Source organism: Patagioenas fasciata, chromosome 3, assembly GCF_037038585.1.
Source record: "Patagioenas fasciata isolate bPatFas1 chromosome 3, bPatFas1.hap1, whole genome shotgun sequence".
NCBI lineage: Eukaryota > Metazoa > Chordata > Aves > Columbiformes > Columbidae > Patagioenas > Patagioenas fasciata.
In genome coordinates this window covers 33,821,117-33,840,140 of record NC_092522.1, presented here as the reverse complement: position 1 = coordinate 33,840,140, position 19,024 = coordinate 33,821,117, and the positions used below count along the sequence as shown (strand labels likewise).

At 36.9% G+C, this 19,024-nt stretch overlaps 1 protein-coding gene across 2 annotated transcripts in view; it reads left to right on the top strand.

Annotated features, from left to right (window-relative positions):
* Window positions 1-19,024, top strand: part of SRBD1 (S1 RNA binding domain 1) — a 130,822-nt gene that overhangs the window by 55,851 nt on the left and 55,947 nt on the right. For both annotated transcript variants that reach the window (XM_071806090.1, XM_071806091.1), the window contains one exon: window positions 7,926-8,017. In XM_071806090.1, the coding sequence (XP_071662191.1) occupies window positions 7,926-8,017 (92 nt within the window). The remainder of the gene's footprint in view (window positions 1-7,925; window positions 8,018-19,024) is intronic.

Genomic DNA, 19,024 nt, shown 5'->3' with positions numbered 1-19,024 from the left:
GTGTCTGTATTGCCACAATTCTTTTCCATAGTGTTGCTACCACAGGGAGAAGAGCAGTAGTTAAATTTTCTCTCTCAAGTTTCTGCTGCATTACTGTGTTTAAAGTAAAATTAAATTACTTAAGTGCTTTAGTTGGATGGTTAACTTGGAAGTAGATTTTTGGACCTGGAGTTCAGATGTTAAAGCTCTCTGCAAGAGCAGAGAGGAGCTTCAACTCCAGCTGCGTTATGAGCAATGACAGGACCTGTTTTCTGAAACTGTCCATGAAAGCGGTGGGGGCAGTCACAGGTGACTGTCACCTTCAGTCTCGAGACATGCCACCCTAGGTCTTTCACTTTTCACTGCAGACATGGGGACGTGTATTTCTTCTGGGGATGAATCTGCAGCACCAGTTTTGTTCTGATAACAGCATCTGGCACTAGATTGATTTAACAGGCTCTGAGGTTTGCTCTTTTCAGATATGCACTTGTACGGCAGCTTCTGTGCAGCTCTGACATGGCCACACGCTACTCTTGTTTTTTCTGCCTCCTAGCACCACGTGTGAAGCTAAAGCTCTTTGACACCTGCCATTTGGACCCTTTTCTTACTGAAAAATGTCATTGTTTTCAGACAAGATGAAGACAGATATCTGATCATTCCTCCCTTTGCAGGGAAGTGCTGAGGGCATGCTTCATACGCAGATGAATAAAGGATTCCAGGCAATAGCTATGCAGTTAGTTTTATCACTTCAGTGCAGTAAGTAGTTTTTGATTTAGGCCTTCACAGAGTTATATCTAATATGGAAGAAATTAAAGCATGATAACTTATTGTTATATCTTGGAACAGTTCTCAAACCTGCTTTGTTCTATTGCAAGTAGCAATTGTCTTATTGTTTTAATGGGAGGAAATTTCATGTCACTTCTCTTTGGGGAGGCAAATGATAGTAGTTGAGGAATTTTGAACTCTTCTGTCATGAGTGAAATGTTCTATGTGGAATGTTTTCTGCATTCATCCAGATCTGGAAGTTAGTAGAACTGGGCTGCATTTTCCCAAGCAGTAACTCTTTTAAGGGAGAAGCTTTTTAAATCCTGTGCCACAATAGCTACTCCCATATTCTTGAAGCCTGTTTTGTGTGAACAAATAGGCAATCAGGTTGTGTGGCTCAGCCTTGTGTTTGAAATATCCTTTTATTATGTTTGATTACAGGAAAAAAGCTCTTAGAATGTAAAATCAACTCACAGTGTTCTTTTACACTCCGGAACAGTGAAAGTCACAAATTTGGGGCTTTGTTAGCCCTAGTATTTCCCAGCTTACAGGGAAGTGGATAATAGTTGAAGACAACTATGTCAATAATCGCAATTTTTAATATACTTACTAATTTTTCAGTCTTTGTCATACATTTCTTCTGAGGTTTAGATTTAGGTCTTTTCAGTTAAACTTGCTTTGATTTCTTGTATTCTTTTTAATTTCTTATAAAACAGACATTGATGAATTTGTGCATTTTATCTGATGTTGAAAGACTGTAATTTGCTACTTCAAACCGTTATGTTTTTCTTTTGCATATTGTTCTTCATCTGAAAGTGCAGACTTCAGTTATTTGGTAAAGTTTAGTTCTGCACAAGCATACTGAAAAAATAGAAAATCAGCTTGCTAAGACCTAATGTTATTTTGAGGTAAGTCACTTTTAATGACCTGAAGCAATGATACAACCTGTTATCAGATTGTCTTGCTAAACACTGATAGAAACAGGCCTAATTCTTTTCTTTTCGGTAGATCAGTGCTGTCTACCAGGAAAGCCATGAGTTTGACTGGTGCAAAAAATCATGTGTATCTGAACAGGAGAGAATTAATCCCTAACGCAAGGATGGTTGCCATGAAATTGTCATTTCAGAAGGTGCTTGGTGAGGTGCTTAATTATTATCCCTGCCGTAGTGTCAGCAAGCTGTTTCAAAAGTAGGGTTTGTGACTTAAAGACATACTATTGTTCTGTGTTGTAATTTGCTGTGTGACAGAGTTCCTGGTTTGAAACAGTTCAGTATTTTAACTTTAAAAAATAGATGGAGTTGATGAGGACAAGACTGCTTTCTTCTTGATGTGGTGTAATTTCTGGTGAGCTTTGTGAAACACTAAGGAAGTTCATTCATGCATGAGTAGAAACACAGATGTTTTTTGTTGTGAATTCAAGCCACTGGTTGTAAGCAGAATTTCACCTAATATTTTCCTATGGGAACTTACAGAATGTGGCTGAGAAGCAATTTGGGGTTTGTGTCATTGATTATCGTTTGGTCTGTCTGAAAATACTTTGTGGGCATTCTATAGCATTTTTGCAAAAGAAATTATAGCACCCCTTGGCTAATGTGACTGACTTTGAAAGGTGGGCTTCTATATAAGCAAAAACTTGGTGGTATGAAGTAATGGAAATACACTGTTAGATAGGAAAGGAATTTTCATTGTATTTTGTCATTGGAAGATATATTTAATACTGGAGTATTTCCTGAGTTCTATACATTGTTAAAATTTAATGCTAAATCTTTAGCTTATTTGAAAGCACAGCTGAATTGTATGTTTTTTGGCTTGATTCTGTTGAATAATGATTGCTTTCTAGTGTAATTTTTTTTTTTTTTTTTTTGATCCTAGCATCTTTCTTTGCCATACCACTATTTCATTGGAGGTAGGGGAAAGACCAGATTTTTAATTTAGTCTGTCAGAATACATAGACTTTTAAAATTTTTTTGGATTTTTTTATTATTTGAATTCATTATTGTATATATACCTGAAGCTTCTGCCATGGGGAGTGTCCTGCTTGACAGGAAAGAGCGAGACAGAAGTCAAAATGCAAATAAAGGAATTACTGCTGTTTTATATGGGTAGCTTCTTGGACCTCCCATAGGTGGTTTTCAGTAGTCGCCAAAAATGGGTATGTAGGAAGATGTATAAGAGCAGATGCAGACATCCTATTTCTCCAGTGCTTCTATAGCTCTCAACCGTCTTTGCTTTTGGGCTCTTCTGGAGCTACTTGTGACTTCTGTGTTTTCAATGGATTTCTCATTTGTTAGATAGCCCAATCTTCTTTTGAGCCTGCATTCTTAATTAAGCCTTCCTTACCCCTCCTCAGTTTAAGTCACTAAATCTATTGACATAATTAAAGCTTTTAGCATTCCAAGCAAGCTTCTAAATGTAGCAGTCCTGTCTAGTAAATACTTTGTAAATTTATTTAGTTTTATTTTTCTGTCCTGGGTAATTCTTAAGCCAATTATTTTAGCAAGTAACACTGAATAATCCTTTGACCCTTCTGTACTTTTGCCCTTTGTGGGAACCTCTAGCTTTTGTTGTCACAAGCTTATAAAGAACGTATATATCGGTTAATATGTGAAAAACTGGCTTAGAGGAATTAACCACAATTTCTAAATTTTGATATTGAAGGCAGTTACATTTTGAGAGATCATAATTTTATGACCAAATATGAAAATCTGGGCCCATTTTGATGTTGACATACCCTTTGCTTTTAGAGTGACCACAATTTTCTTCCAAGTATTAACACTGGTCTCTTCTTTGTGCTGTTATTGTTTCTTAAAATGTTATTTCAAGGGCTTCAAGTTGTAAATCAGGGTTTTGGAGATTGTAGCAACAATAAGTTATGTAAAGTTGGATAGTTACTTTTTCACTCTCTGTGCGTTCGTAATCCAGTGGGGATTTTTTTATTGTGGGGAAATGACTTTGATGTAATAAAACAGTCTGAAATGTTGATAAAGTTCATGAAAATGTCAGGAAGCTGCATCCATCTTTAACCCTAGAAGCCTCTAGCCTGATATATTTTTCATTATATATACAATAGATTTTTGCTCTTAGTTTTGAAAAAGTTTTCAGTGAAAATCTGCTGCCTAAGAATCTTATGTTTTTAAGAGATGCCATTACATGCATGTACTTGAAATTGTGATATAGATAAACAACATTTTGCTTGTTATTTGCAATTTTTACCTTTGTGCATTTTTGTAGGTATGCAATAACATTGAATATATTTTTAAAAGTAAATATTCTTAGATTATTTTTTTACCTGTTACAAGGAAGGCTTTTTTTCCTGTAAAACCTAAGAGATTGAAAATCTGAAAATCTTTGAGACCTTCAAATTATATTTTCATACCAAATACATAATGCTTATTTAAGCTGAGTACGAAAATAACTTGCTCTAGTAAATGTTAAAAGGCTTCTTGAAGTACTTTGAATACAGCCAGCACGGTCTCCAGCATAAAGCTGAGAGACCACCAGGTGGTGCTGGTGGAATATATTTCATTTTTGGTTTAACGGTATTTAAAATGTGCCTTAGCAAATGGGAATGAGATGGGTGCAGTATACAAAAACTTTTCTATGCCACAAACCTGTTTGTACAGTTAAAAATAAGTTGAAATAATATGTAGCGGCTTTGTGGTTTGGGCTCTTCTTATTTTTAGAAGCTGGATTTAGATGCTGAGGAAAAAAACTTGTCTGTAGGATGGCTAATGTGGGAAGCAGTTAATCGCAGTTTCTTTACCTGCCTTTTTGTTTATTCAGAGCCCAGTTTATGAAACTTGTCCATTCATGTACTATAAACATATTATATCATGAACACTTGCTTATTTGTCTACTACATTTTAACTTTAAATAGCAAAACAGTTTAATAGTGTCACTTTAACTGTTAAGATTTTGGTCAGTGCAAGAATCTTTCCTCTTAAGGAATGCACAGAAATAAAGATCTCATTTTACAAGGGTTTGGGGAGGTCTAGTTTTCTGTTCTGATGCATTATGTGGCTAAAAAAGTCAAAGTAGAAAGAAATTCTAGTTCCGAAGATATACAGACTTTTAGATATTTTACCAGATCTTACGAGGGTTTTCTTTTGTCTCTCTTGAAAGTTGTAGCCTTTAAAAAAACTGGAGGGGGGAGGTTAGAGAACAGTGTGGGCCCACAGTAAATTTGAGTAAATTCCTATTGCCTACTGATTTGAGCAGGTTTGCTTTTGTGTTAATGACAGAAAATATGTATATTCTTTGAAAGCATTATGTAGAGTATTTTACAATATTAAATTAGCTTCAATTGCCCTATATAGCACCCTGCTTTTAAAGAGAATTATTAGAATTTGGAAAATAAGTGAGCAATATGCCTGAACTAAAGTGATTGTGTCCTGTCTAGTCAAAAAGCAAAATCCAGGACAACTGCAAACAAAAATCTGCAAACTTATTTTGCTTGTAATCTCAGTATTGTGACCAGGATAAATGTTTGGCGTTGTATGTACCAGTGTCACATTAGTAACCACCTCACTGTAGCTAAAAGCAAACTAAATAAAACCACGTGACAACCACTAAAAAGGCTGTAAAAGTTTGGTTGACTAGGGTTGAACGAACCAGAGGATGGTTTCTTTGGAGTTTGTGGCCCTACGCATTTACTCTGGGTAACAAATTTATTTACCGTCTGGGTTTTTCTGTGTTTGGCGCAGTGGTACGGGGTCCTGCCTGAACGGAAATTGTTCCCCCCCCCTTTCCCAAGTCTGCTACACCAAATACTTCATAGAATAACTGCATGCAAATACAAAACCATCTCAGTGAATGTCAGATATCCAGTGTATGCTGCTTCTGAAAGTACTTTTTATGTCTAGTTTTCCTGCTTGAGATAGTTTTTTCACTTGGCTTCCCCATGTCCCCCTCCCCCCAGTGTATAAATGTTCTTGCACTTGAGGAAAGGAAATGTGCTCTTTTCAAATGGCTCTTTCGTCCATTCTGAGTTAAATTTTGTTTACTCATTTTTGCAAAGAGTTTTTGCACTTCCTACCTTAAAATTTGGCACAATTCACTTACTACCATAGAATTATAGTATTATTGCCATCCTCTCAATTATGAAAATTGTCAGTGACCTTTAATGAGAATCAATAAAAAGTCTAGTGTATTAAAATTCCCATATTTTGTCTTTTTTCACTGCACAAAATACTGGGAAGGATCAAGCAATATGCTGTGTGCAGTAATACAATTTAGAGTACAGCACTGTAAAAACTTTGTGCAAAATACTGATTTTATTTTTCTTATTCGTCTTTCTTTTATTTTTCTTAAGCATAATATCAGTGTATTAAATTTAGAAATTACATGAGAGGTAGCTTTTTGGATCTGTTCGAATACAAAGATTGAAGAGCTATTAGTGAAACGCTCTTAGAACTATGTGCTAATGTATGGGGTTTTTTGGAAGCAATATCCAAAAAGGCAGCATTTGCCAGATGCTGCCTTTATAAGGTGTGAACAGGTTAAGAAATACATTCTGCTGCATTGTTCTTTACCCATTCATCAGAAAAATCAGTTTGAGACTTGTGTCAACATCTGTTTTTCAGCAGTTAGGTTTTTGTGATATGACCATATTTCTGAACTCTGCTATGGGACTGTTTTCTGTGTGTCATTTATAGTGAAGGAATGCCTGTAGTACTGAATCTTTTTAAAAGATCATATAAATAGTTCCATTTTCGTTTGCCCCGTTCAGCTAGTCTGAGCAATTTTTTACTTTTTTTGCTCTGAATGGGTCTGGGGTTGTGCTTATACAAAAAAGAACTGTGTTTTACTCTCTGTGTTTATTGAAAGATCCAGTCTGTCTATAATGCTGAAACGTTCTTTTGAGTAACTATAAAATCTGACTTATGTGTACAGCACTTTACCAAATTCCAGTTTTGATTGGGGCAGGGGGGAGGGGAATCTGTAGAAACAATACTAAGAAATTCTTACCTTTTATATCCACATTTTACACTATTTACCGTTAACATACTTGGAACATTGAATGGGAATGTGTTTTATCTCTGAGCTATTCTCCAGCTTTTTTAAAAGGGATGGGCTTCTAGGATTCAGTTTCTTTATTTAAAAATTTGTCTGACTAAATGTTCTTAAAAGGAAAAATTTTAGTCTAATTTTAAAACAACATAAAGCAAAGTTATGGTTTTTATTGAAAGATCTGGTTCTTAAGGATTGTGGTTTCCCTCCTTATGGCAAAGATATGGTTATTCTAAGAGTGGAATAGTAAAAGTAAAAATAGTTCTGAAACTGATAGTATTCCTCTCTAGCACAGTAGCTGTACCATGCCTTAATTATCAACCTGAAATTCAAGTTCTGTTGAAGTTATTTGAAGAAATATGCTGTTGGTTCAGTGGTGTCAAAATTTCACAGCTGAAAATAAACGTAGACTGTGAATACTTGATTGCCGTTTTCTCTTGAGTGGAACTAGAGCGCTCGAGGGTGTTTTAATTATGTGCCCTGCTTGGAATTGGTGAGTTTATCATCTTTACTGAGTGATTCTGAGGTGCAGGGTAGATACGTGAACTGTGGTTTAAGTTACTGAAGACACGCAGTCTGTGTTTTTCTTTGGGGATGGCAGTGAGAACGGGGAGAAGACGGTATTAAATGCCGCTGAGAAGCGAGCTGCGGCTCTCCGTGCCTCACTCTGGGTCACGTTGGGCTGTTTCTGGGTATTTTAGGCAGCTAGCTTTAGACAGTGTGTGTGGTTTCATGTTGTAGTTTAAATGATGTTAGACTTTAAAATGTAGGTGTTTTTAATGAAGTTGTCAAGTAGGTTTTTGTTTTATTTTTGAAAGCTGGTTTGCCTGTTTGCTTCTGGGGACACTTGTTTCTCGTGTTCATTTTCTACATTGTAAGGTTTCTACAGAGGCTGATATCACACACAGTGTGTATTTTTAATAGGGTCAGAGTTGAGGAGAATGGAAGTTGCGTGTCAGGGAGGGGTGTTTTGGCTTAAATGGAAATATTTTCCTTTGTCCTGTCTTACTTTTGTAGGTATTCAGTTAATTAAAAAATATTTTTAAAAGATGAGACTTAGAAAAAAAAAAAGAAAAAAAAACAACGAATATTCAGTTAAGTCACTTGCTGTGTGTTTCTGTTGTGCTGTTCAGTTGTGCGGTGCTTTGATTATTTTCCATTTTATTTTTCAGCATTGTCAGTGAAGCAGGAGCATCGATCTACAGTGTCAGCCCAGAAGCAGCCAAGGAAATGCCAGACCTAGACCCCAACCTAAGAAGTGCAGGTATGAAGTGTATTTATTTTATCACCATCTCAACACAGAGCTCAAGCCTCAGTTCTCAGGTGGTATTGTCTGCAATGTTAAGCATAATCATATTCAAAACTATAAAAAGTGAAGGTTTTGGATATCTTGTTTCTAAACTTTAATTTTTCTGTCATTCCAAATTCAAAGTCATAGGTGCATAAATCAATGGCATCCTCTTCTACTAAGGCCTGTAATGTGAAGGTCCTTGTGGATGTGTTCCTTCAATAGACTGGTACAGCAGAATTTATGGGGATTAATATCACTGATGAATTGGATAAACTTTCGCAGCTGGACACGGCCATGCCCACGAGAGCTAGACCTTCTCTCTCTTCTTTTCTCCCTTGTATGTACACAAATGTCTCTAATAATTGAATGCTTCAAAGGCTAGAAAAAAATGTAATACTAGAACGCATAATTTGAAGGTGTGCATTCATTGTGATCACTTTGAAGTCTACATGTAGCTGAATATGGTCCTTGTGAAATCCTATTTAGTTTTAGTTTTTTTAAAAATTACCTACTTCAGCATAAATATCATGGAGATATAATACAGCCCAAGTTCTTAGAAACATGCAAGTCTTGCCACTATTACAATTTTCAGTGTTTGGTTTAAGAGTAGTCTTTAAAGATCGAATTCCCAGCAGTTTCATTGGTTTCCAAATTTTACTCTTGGATTTGTGTTTTTGGGAGACAGCTGTAAGGGCACGTCTGAGGTTATTTTTGGATTACTTCATTTGTGTGCTCTTATTCGTGTGTCTTTTTGTATTTGTTTTTATCTACCTCAGGTTTTTTACTCTTGTTTTTTCTGCAATTTGCTATCGTAATCAAATATAGCATATTTGAAAATGCAGTAACACTTGTGTAGTAACACTAGTCAAAATTGTGCTGTTTTTAATGTTACTTTTACTCTATTAGGTTACTGGCCTGGAAATCCTTAGCAAGGTATAGAAGCAGATCAGCAGAAAACAGTTCTGAAGTTACATGGTATTTGGGGGTAAAACTTTCCAGAATCCCCCATGTTCCCCTTTCCTCTTTTTTCCATGAAGGGGAAAAAGGATTTGTGTTAACTTTCACTTGAGACATAGAGTTTTTACAGGAATATTCTTTAAATGTCTCTGTCAGTCCTTACCTTTGCAGGACAGGCCTCTAGCTTCTTTTTGCTTAACTCTTTCCTTCCTGCCTGCAAATGGACTCCGTTGCGATTGTTTCTTCCCTGGGCAACGGGGGTTTTGATGTGTCGTGGTATGGCCAGAGCAAATAGTAGGCATGTGACATTTCTGTATTTGTGACAGATGCCACTAACTTTCCCTTGGGCCAAAGCTTTTTGTGTGTCGCTGATATATTAAATGTGGGTTTATAGTTGATGTAAATGAACAGAAGAAGACTGAAAACTGAAGAAATCTCATTATTAACAATATGCTTTTCCAGATGTACATGATTTTCTTTTTTTCTGAAGTTAATATTTGAAAATTTCAGACACTTTTATTTAGTGTTATGCATCAAATACAGGAAACAAAAATCAAATTTGCAATACGTGACCAATTTCAGTATTAATTATCTAGCGTTCATAATTTCTCTTGTTACTAGGAATTGCTTCAGACACAACTTAAGTGCTGTTGCATCTGGTTTGAAAAGCATCAGCAATTTTAATGTGCCACAGCAGTAGCACAGGGTGGACAGGGATTGAAAAAGAGTGGGATAGAAAGTGAAAAATAATTGCTTAGTTCCATGTATGTCAGCTGTTATGGAACTGACAGCTAGAAGTATATTTATTACAACAGAGCCTTTCTAGAAGTTTTAGACTTTCTTGACGTCTTTTGGTGTCAATTTGTAATTAGCTTCACTGAAGCTGTGGACGATTTTTTAAAGCTGAACATAATGTGACATAACATTAGAGGGAAACATTAACTGATGTTTGAGGTTTTTGCGAACTTTTTTCTTGACTAGCTTTTATTTCTGTACTTTTGATTTTCTTTTAATTTGCAGCAAACAGAAAAGTGACACGGTGTCAACGCTGACTTGCTTTTTATTTTAATTGTTGTGTTACATGTCAGGTTCTGTGCTTACATGATAGCATTTAGTACATTAAAGGAAGCTGACAGCTGCATGATGAAGTGTGACATTTATAGTTAAAATAAAAGGTACAACTGACGTGAGATATCTGTGATCTTAACACACTTTGCCACTTTAACATTTTTCTCAACACAAACTTTACAGAAGGGTTTAGGAGTTTTTGCATGACACAGGTAAGCCTATGTTTGCCCATCAGGTACATAAATGCAAAATATTAAATAATGCACATTATATGGGAACTTACTTTCACATCCTGTGAGAAGACTGATCTCTGTCATATTTGCAGTGCTGTTTAGCAACTGGTTTTAGTAAGTTTTCACTTCATACCAACAGAAGACATCAAACCTGATAAAAATATTGCCTTATTAATTTCTCCTTGGCTGAGTGTCGTATATAGGAGGAAACTCGGCAACCTTTATCATTTCTTGGGAGTGCTGATTAAAGATATTAGTTAAGCCAAGAACTCAACTGGTTATTATTTTTTTTCCCTTTCAGCTGTATCTGAAGGTCATGGATTACATGGGTTTGTAATAAATGACTAAGAAAGATCTCATTATAAACCAGTGGTGTATGTATAAACTATAGTGGAAAGTCTTCATAGTCATCCATACAGCACATAAACCGAAACTGCAGTTGCTTGGAGGAAAAAAAAAATGCTCTTAAACAATTTGCTGGTATCTACAGAGCAGAGACTGGAATAGAGTCTCTCCAACTTTAGAGTTGTCCTCCAGAGATGACTACCTTCTTTCTAGCATTAGACAATATCAACTCCTAATATCAATTATTTACTTTGAACCAGAATCTTTAAAATTTTCATAACATCAAATCTGAATATTTTACGGAAGTGCAGAAGCCTCTGTACTGCTACACCAGTTCCTATAAAATCTTGTGGAGTGGGACTCAACTAAGTAGCTGGTAAAGAACTTGATGAAACCTAGTTACTTGTGTCTGAGTAGAGTGAGAAGGTCTATATCCCCTTCTGACAGTCATTGGAGTATTAATGAGCAGAACAGCTATTCCTCAGCCTTGCAGAATTAGGAGATAAGAGGCTTAGAGGCCAGAGCAATAAAAGGATTTCCTGCTTGATAGGCTAAGCAAGTTCAGCTGCAGCAGATTAGGAGGGTTCTGCCTAGAGAACAAGCTGCTGGAGTTCAGTCCACGGGGTTTTTGGATGAACTTGCTCCAGCATGTGTCCTCTGGTCTGCCTCTTACAGAAGAAGTTAAATGGGTTGTTTTTTGGTGGAGTTTTTATAGAGCAGTCAAATTCATATTCATGGATAGATTCTATATTTACTTTGCTATCCTGTTCATTTTTGTTGTTTTGGTTTTGTTTGGTTTTGGTTTAGGTTTGTTTTATGTTTTCTCTCTTTTTCTTGAACTACCATCGGTGTAAACACTTAATATTTAACCTTTGGTTAGCTTTTATTCATAGCAACTTCAAATAGGAGTTTTTCACTGTAACTTGCCCATAAGATCTCCTGCATTACTCTAAGTAGTTGAGATTACTGGATTACTCTGTAGTTTAGATTTGCTTCTGCCTGTTTTTAATGGAAAGCCTGGATGCAAGTTTCCTTTTGAAGTCGCTGCAAGTGCAGCACTCAGTGAACTGTTATTTTGGCTTTTAAGTTTACCCATAATTCTCCTTGCCATGAGTTGTCTTTCGTTATCAGAGTGGTTGAGAAGGCCGTCTTAATGTGGTATTCTTTGCATAAGTAAAAGAAAAACAGCTAAACTCAGTGATGCCATCCATCCCTTGAACAGATGGACTCTGTGACAGTCATGGTTGCTGTCACTGGGCCTGTGAACTCTGGAATTAAATGGTTTTCCAAAGGTTGAGATCTTCTTTGTTTTACCTTCGTCGTGTCCTATATAGTTTTGCCCAAGGGTTTATTTCACTGTGCGGAACCTGTGTTCCTAACGAAAACGAAGTTTCTGAGGTGTGAAATAAAATGAGTCAGTGCACAGACTCTTCCACGCTTTCTGTTTTTACAATAAGATGGTGCTTCTCCACCTCTGCAGTTCCTTGTTGTTGCAAATGCTTGTCGGCTTGAACAAGTTTGGCTGGACAAAATGGGAAGACTGTGGAGGAACAGGTGAAGCGTAAGCACGTATGACTCATGACAGAAAGCGTAAGCACGTATGACTCATGTTGAAGGACTGACACAGAGAAATATGGAATTTGTGTACTTCCTGCATGCCTGGGAACTTCTTAAGGTATGGTCACCTAGTGGTGGTTTTGTTGTTGCCCTTAGTACAAGGAGGCTTAGAGAAGCACCAATTGTTTGGCATGTGCTGACATCAGAATTTCTTTTTTCTGCTGCCTTTCCACCTCTTGAAGTGGATACCATGATGAAATGAATGTTGCTTAATAGCTCTAAGAGACAGAGAAAACTGCTGAATTCTGGTGAAACAGTGGCCTGATGGTGGAAAATCGGTATGAGGCAGTGGTTATGCTGACATTTTACTCTGATTTCAATACACGATCAGTTAAATTAAATGAGAAATGCCGTCATTTTATTGATGAATTATCTTTCATTTTGAGATTACTGTTCTAAAAAATGAGTAGTCTCTTCTTTCTTTTACAATTTAAAAAAGCAAAATAAAAACCTGATGTACTTCATTGCACTGATTTATAAAAATGCAGACAAGCCTGAATATTTAGAATTCTTTGAAAACAGGATGAGGTGGGAAAGGGAGTTATGTCTTTTCAGACATCACGTTTGTATAATCACTTGTTAGAGGAGATCTCACACTAAACCTCTCTGATTTATTTCCATACCTTAATGTATTCATATGCATTTGTTTTTTAATTTGCAGTTCTGTGTTCAGATGCTGAAATGAACAACATACTTGTGGTTGTCTAATGCAACAACTCCACAAAATGCTCATTTTCCTCTCAGACATGAGGGGCCTGGGGTTCTCTGTTAAGACTACATAGTTGTGTCGCCCAGTTAGGAAAGCCACAAATGCAAATAAAATATTTCCTAAAGTTGCTTTTTTGCAAAGATATGGAATACAAACAGGGCAAGCACGTGTGTCATGCTGCATGGACAGGTATGATCCAGTATAGAAACTGTGTCGCTTCTAAAGGGTGATTTCTGAGGATAAAGAAGAATCCAAGAGAGCAAAAAGGTCAGTCGGCACAGTTGCCTTAGCATTGTCAAATCCCATCTGCTTGTCTCCTCTCCACAGGGCAGAATACATTGGATTATTGTACACTCAAAGTTCAGCACACCACTTGCACTTTTGCTTGCAGAAGAAAGCCTGATAGGCTTTAGGGGCTTGTTAGGACTTTGAGACTGTCATGCTACAGGGTTTTATTCCCCAGGATGCTGTTAAAGATAGAGACATACAGTTCAGAGCTGTCATACTGGCCAGCAAATAGAAGGTAGAGATTGGAAAAAATGTAATTTCTTTTGACTTTATCTTAAGGAAAGTAAAACAATTTGATTATTAGATGTGTGGGACATAGTGCCTTGATGTCTACTTGAGCTAATTTCTTCATCTTCTTAAAAGAGCACTGCTTCCCCTTGGCCACTCAGGAAAGAAGGTCATTTTTCAAAAACTTTATTGGACAGAAGTCTTACAGTTAAACCATTTGCCCTGCTTTCCAAGTGGAAGCTTCCTTCTACAGCTTATCAGAGAGGATTGGTGCAAGTTCTGCAAGTTTTCAGAAAGAGTTAGAAGAAAGGGAAGTAAGTGCTGAATTCTTACCCGTTAAAACATTTTGCCAGCCTGTTTAGTTGGGTTGTGTGCAATTACAGCAGTACAAAATGAAATTGTACTCCTGTCTTTTCATCTGCTGTATTCGGTAGCATTTAAGAATGAGTTTAATTATACTGTTGGAAGGAAAAACATGCAGTGGTTAGAAAGAAAATGGATGGTGAACAGCGGTAGTAGGTAAATAGAGGCTTGTGCCTTCTCTCCCTGTAGGACCCAGTTGCTACTCACGATCAGCAGCTCATCTCGAGGTGTGGTTTAGGCGTTATAATCCAGACAGAAGTTACAGCGCATTTGCAGATAACTTTGAAAAAACAACTACAGGTAGTCTGGAAATGACTGGGCCTTTTCACATTTATAGTTGTGCATGGACATGTGTGCCTGCATCAGGATTTAGAGAGAGAGAAAAATGGGCTTCAGTTGCCCCAAACCAATGGCACAATGGTTTGTTGAGTATGTTGATCCTCAGGTGCTAGGACATGTTTGTAGTCTTTGCTTTCTTGTTGTTGTAGACAAGAATCTTACATTTTCCAACCTGTGGAAACTTCACGGCATGTGTGAGAGGTGGTATAAAATCATTAATGTCCTACTCATCGGCACTGTATTTCTTCTGAAGCTGTAGAGTCTAGCAGTAGGCTGGAGTAGAGGCGTTAGATCTTCTGTAACCTGCAAGATCAAAACCTGCTTAGATTTCCCTAGGTTTCTGCCTTGTTACAGCATTAAAGCAGATTATTTTGAGCCAGGTGAAAACTCTCCTGTCTGGCTGGTTTCAATCAGTATCTTCATTCTGCTGAGAGAGTTGTGTGTGTATAGCTTTAACTGAGCATCATTCTCTGTGCACGTTTATGTCTGCAACTGATATTGATTCTTTGCATGCTTTGTGGAAAGCTGTAACGTTCACCTTGCCTTCCTTCCATTTACCTGTTTCTTGTATCCCAGATGTATCTGAGTTCGGCAGATGGACTTGGCCTTTTATTTACAGAACATCGCTTTTCTGTGCTTCTGAGCAAACTGCAAATACCCCCTCAGTTCTGTGTAAAAGTTATCTCCAGAAGCAGAGCACTAGTCCAGGCTCTGGTAAAGGCAGCTTCCCTTAGCATAAAAGAGTTATGAAAATTATTTACTTCACTCTCTCTGGATGTCCCTCTGTGAATTTGTGTGTGTTTTCCTTAGAATTCTTTGTCACTTCTTTGAAGCATGGAGCCAGACGAGTGAGTACAAGGATGCTCTTTAATTTGAGGAGTTTGAGGTTGTTTTTAATATAGCAGTATGATGTGTTTACTCACCAAAGCTGCTTTTCTTACTGTAGACATAGGAAAGGACCTTCCGGTCATTTAAGAATGATTAATTTAATTGTTGATCTAAATGAATAACTCTTAAGTACAAAACTTCAAGAATTTTTTTTTACTCTTAGTAACAGTAATCAGTGGCATGGTGATGCAGTTAAAATTAATACCAGTGATCTGACTGTGAAAGGCATGCTGCCAATGTCTACCTTTTAAGCTGAGTAGATGGGGAAAGCTTTTTCTGAATTTATACTATCCTGTAAGCCTAACTCATTTCTGTGACAGAAAAATCACATCAGGCTTCAATTAAATGACTATATGTCTCCTATCTCACCTTGGATTAAAAAAAGTGCTACCATCCTGTGAGACAGAAATCACTAATACTTGAGAAAAGTGGTTTTGAGAGCATTTCTAAGAGAAAATATTGACTTTTAAAAGCTGCATTGTAATATTCACTTACTGAGGTTTTCTCTTGAAATGTATTTTTTACTTCCTTTTTGTATTGAAGCCATCTATTTTAAAGATTTTTGTAGTAAATAAATAGAACATTGTCATTCATTATTTCATTAATCTTAGGCAAATAACAGATTATCAGTTTTATGGAGTTAAAAGTAAACTAAAATGTAACCTTTTTAAAACAAAAACCTGCTCACTTGCCACAGAAGAATTTTGGATGAAATGCAGCTGTTGAACAGTTGCTTAAAATAAATTGCATACTTCAAACCCACCAAGAAGATATATGAGGATTCAAAACTGTGTCACAAATCCTGACCTACTGAGAAAGAATGCTTAATGAAAAGACTACTGTATGTTTCACTGTATCCTTTGCAAGGAGGGTGAAATTCAGGTCAACAGGATAGAAAGCTTCCAGGACTCAGGAAACCTGAACAATCGATCACTGAGTAAACATTATTGCAGATACTTATGGAGAGTAATTGATCTTGAACGCAATAATAGGCTTTATAAAAGGACTTAAATAAGTTGTAATGATTCCATATCTACCCTGCTGTAATAGATTGGCAGTAATTACATACTCATTTGTGAATTACTCTCCGATTACATTAATATATAATTCTTTTATTTCATTGACACTGAAGTTTCAACCCAGACTTTTGAGGTGCAAAGGTTAATTTAAAATAAGGGGGATGAGTTACTTGGATGTTATAGCAGCTTGTCTCAACAAGAATGAAATACTGAGGTTTTATGATAAAAATACAGAATGTTCTCGTTTGTGACAAAATTGAGGTTGAACTAATCATAGACTAATAGCTTGTGGTTGCTGCATATTTTTTTTTTCAAAACTATCCACTGCTTTCACATTTGGAAGCTTCACATTGTTTCAAAACACAAACAAATGCTTCCACACAAATGAGGTAGCTAAACTCACAGTTATTAACTGGGACATGTTTTTTATCCTTATATGTATGTTTAAAGGAAGGAATGCCATTATCTTGGACCTCTGGACAAAAACGTTTTTCTGCTTGCAGTGGCAAGTGACATTTGAATACCACTGCAAATGAAAGAAATTGGAATAGTTTTCTCTTCTCCCACCCATAATCATTCCTGGCAGTGTCTCGCACTGCATTTGGCAGAACTCTGTATGTTCATTTTTAGTCTTTCTCTATCTGCAACCATTAAGCTTTTGCTTTATGGAGTGGCTCTTACATAGAGCAATGCAAAAGGAGAACATTTTAATATGCGATTGTCTGAACACAGAAGTTGGCAGGCTGCCCCCGAAGCAGGCGCAATGCTTGAAACTATTTATAATAAAATTTATTATGTAGTTGACAAGATTTCTAGCTGCTCTTTTGGTGTGCACGTATGATTTGGGCCATAATGATTGCTTTAGATCTATTCCATTACTGGTAGGAGGCAGGTAACCTAATTAAGAAGTTAGCACTAACTCTGGGCTTTTTTAGGGCTGGCAGCTGATGTGGCCCTTGCATAGACACCATGTAGAGAAATAGCTGGAAGGCTGCTCTATTGTTTTTGCCCCCACTGTTGAAAGCGAGCACTTTTTCAGTCTTTAGTCTGAAAATATTTAGCCTGAAAACTATTATCAGTATTCTGGAGTGAAAATTCTCTCCTTTTTAAATCCCTGTGAAAAATTGTATCACTTGCTGTAGAAAGTACCAGTAAAAATAAAATTACATGATGTGTACATGTGTGGAAAATAGTCCTAATTTTTAATTTGTCCATTTGGAATTAAGAGAGATCTGAGACAGAAGTAGACAGATAGCTAAGTATGCTTGCAAGTTCGTGAGAGCACGTCTGCTTATTAGCCATTAGGAAACAAAATATTTTAATACAGTTCTTTATTCTCTAGGAAGATCAGAGACTGAGACTTACATGAGCCATGCAAGCAACTCTCATGGAGGCTTTTCCCCCCTATACTGTCGTTGTAGTTCATTGCTGACAGGCAAACATTCTTAACTCTCTGGTGGGTTTGTCTTGTTAAATGTCCAAAGTATGGAATAAATTGAGACCACCAAACAGTTAAAATGCTTTTCTTACAAAATGGCAGAAAATGTCTGAATGACAGGACAGGATTTCAGTAAATATGCTTTCTGGAACCTTCTTTATTTCTCATTGCATTTGAAGGTAAGGTTCATCTACATTAAAGGACCACCTAGGCCATCCTGTCCCCTCAAGCTTTAAAATTTTACATGGATTTACTGCATGGCAGCACAATATGTTACTGTCATTCCAAGTATTGCAGTAATGTTTTGTTCTTAATTGACAACTTGAAGCTTTGCGTTTATTGGGTGTGTAATTGTTGTGGTGATTTTCTAGTAGAGGGCCATATCATCCTGATCTTAATACCCTGTTTGATATTGAACAGGGCTTGGGCTTTTTTTTCACATTTTACTTAGGCTAGTATATTTTAAGAATGATATCTCAAATATTTCATGTTAGACCCTTCTGATTACTTTTGAGAAATCTGATTTTCTGTTTTTGCCTTGCATGCCACCATATAATTTATTTTGGACTTGCTTGAGGAAAAGTGAAACATACCTTAATAACTGTAGAAGTGAGAATGCATTACCTGTTGTCAGTCTAGAAATGCACAGTTTTTAGCCATCTCTACAATCTACTTTGAGCATTAAAACAAATAGTTTTAGATAATACATCTGTTAGTGTAAAATAGTTTCATATAAAAATCCTTTTGAAATGTATTGATTTAATTTTTAAGGGGAAAATGTCAGGTTTTGCTGCTTCTGTCTGGTGCCCAGTAGCAGACCTTCCGCTTCTGCAGGGCCCTCATGATTTCAGTAATAACTCTGCTTGCATTGTAAAAGTTGGGCCATGCAGATCAAATCACCAGAACAGAGCATCATTGCCCCCTGAAAACATCAGTCGCAGCATCCTAGTAGCATAACAAAGTGGGTTTGCCTGTACAAGAGACAGCAGATGCCAATCTTGACTGAATTTGCGCCTAGAGAGAATGTGGACGACCCTTGTATTTTCACTACTGTACTCTTTCATTTTGAATTTGGAAAGTTCTGGAGTAAAATTGCAGCTTTAGTGGGGATCCCACAGGTCAGGTATCCTACTGGCGTGGCCATAAGAGCTGCCTCCCTTAAATCGTATAACTGCCTGTTAGTTGATCTTCGCGCTTCGATATTGTAATATTAGGCCTGGTCCAGGAAAGCACTTAAATGTCTGTGTAACTTTATGCATGTGAATAGTTTTGCTGGTTCCAGTGGGAATACCGACATGCATCTGTGCTGAAGTGCTTTGCTGGATCAGGTCCTACGCCTCCGCTGAAAGCCTCCGAGGGATATGACGGCATTGTCAACCTCGCTATTATGACAAGAAGAGTCTAAATTTTACTTTTAATTGAAGGTTCCCATGAGAAGGTTATGCTTGGAAAATTCCTGTATCAACCTATCCGTGTAGTTGTCTATTT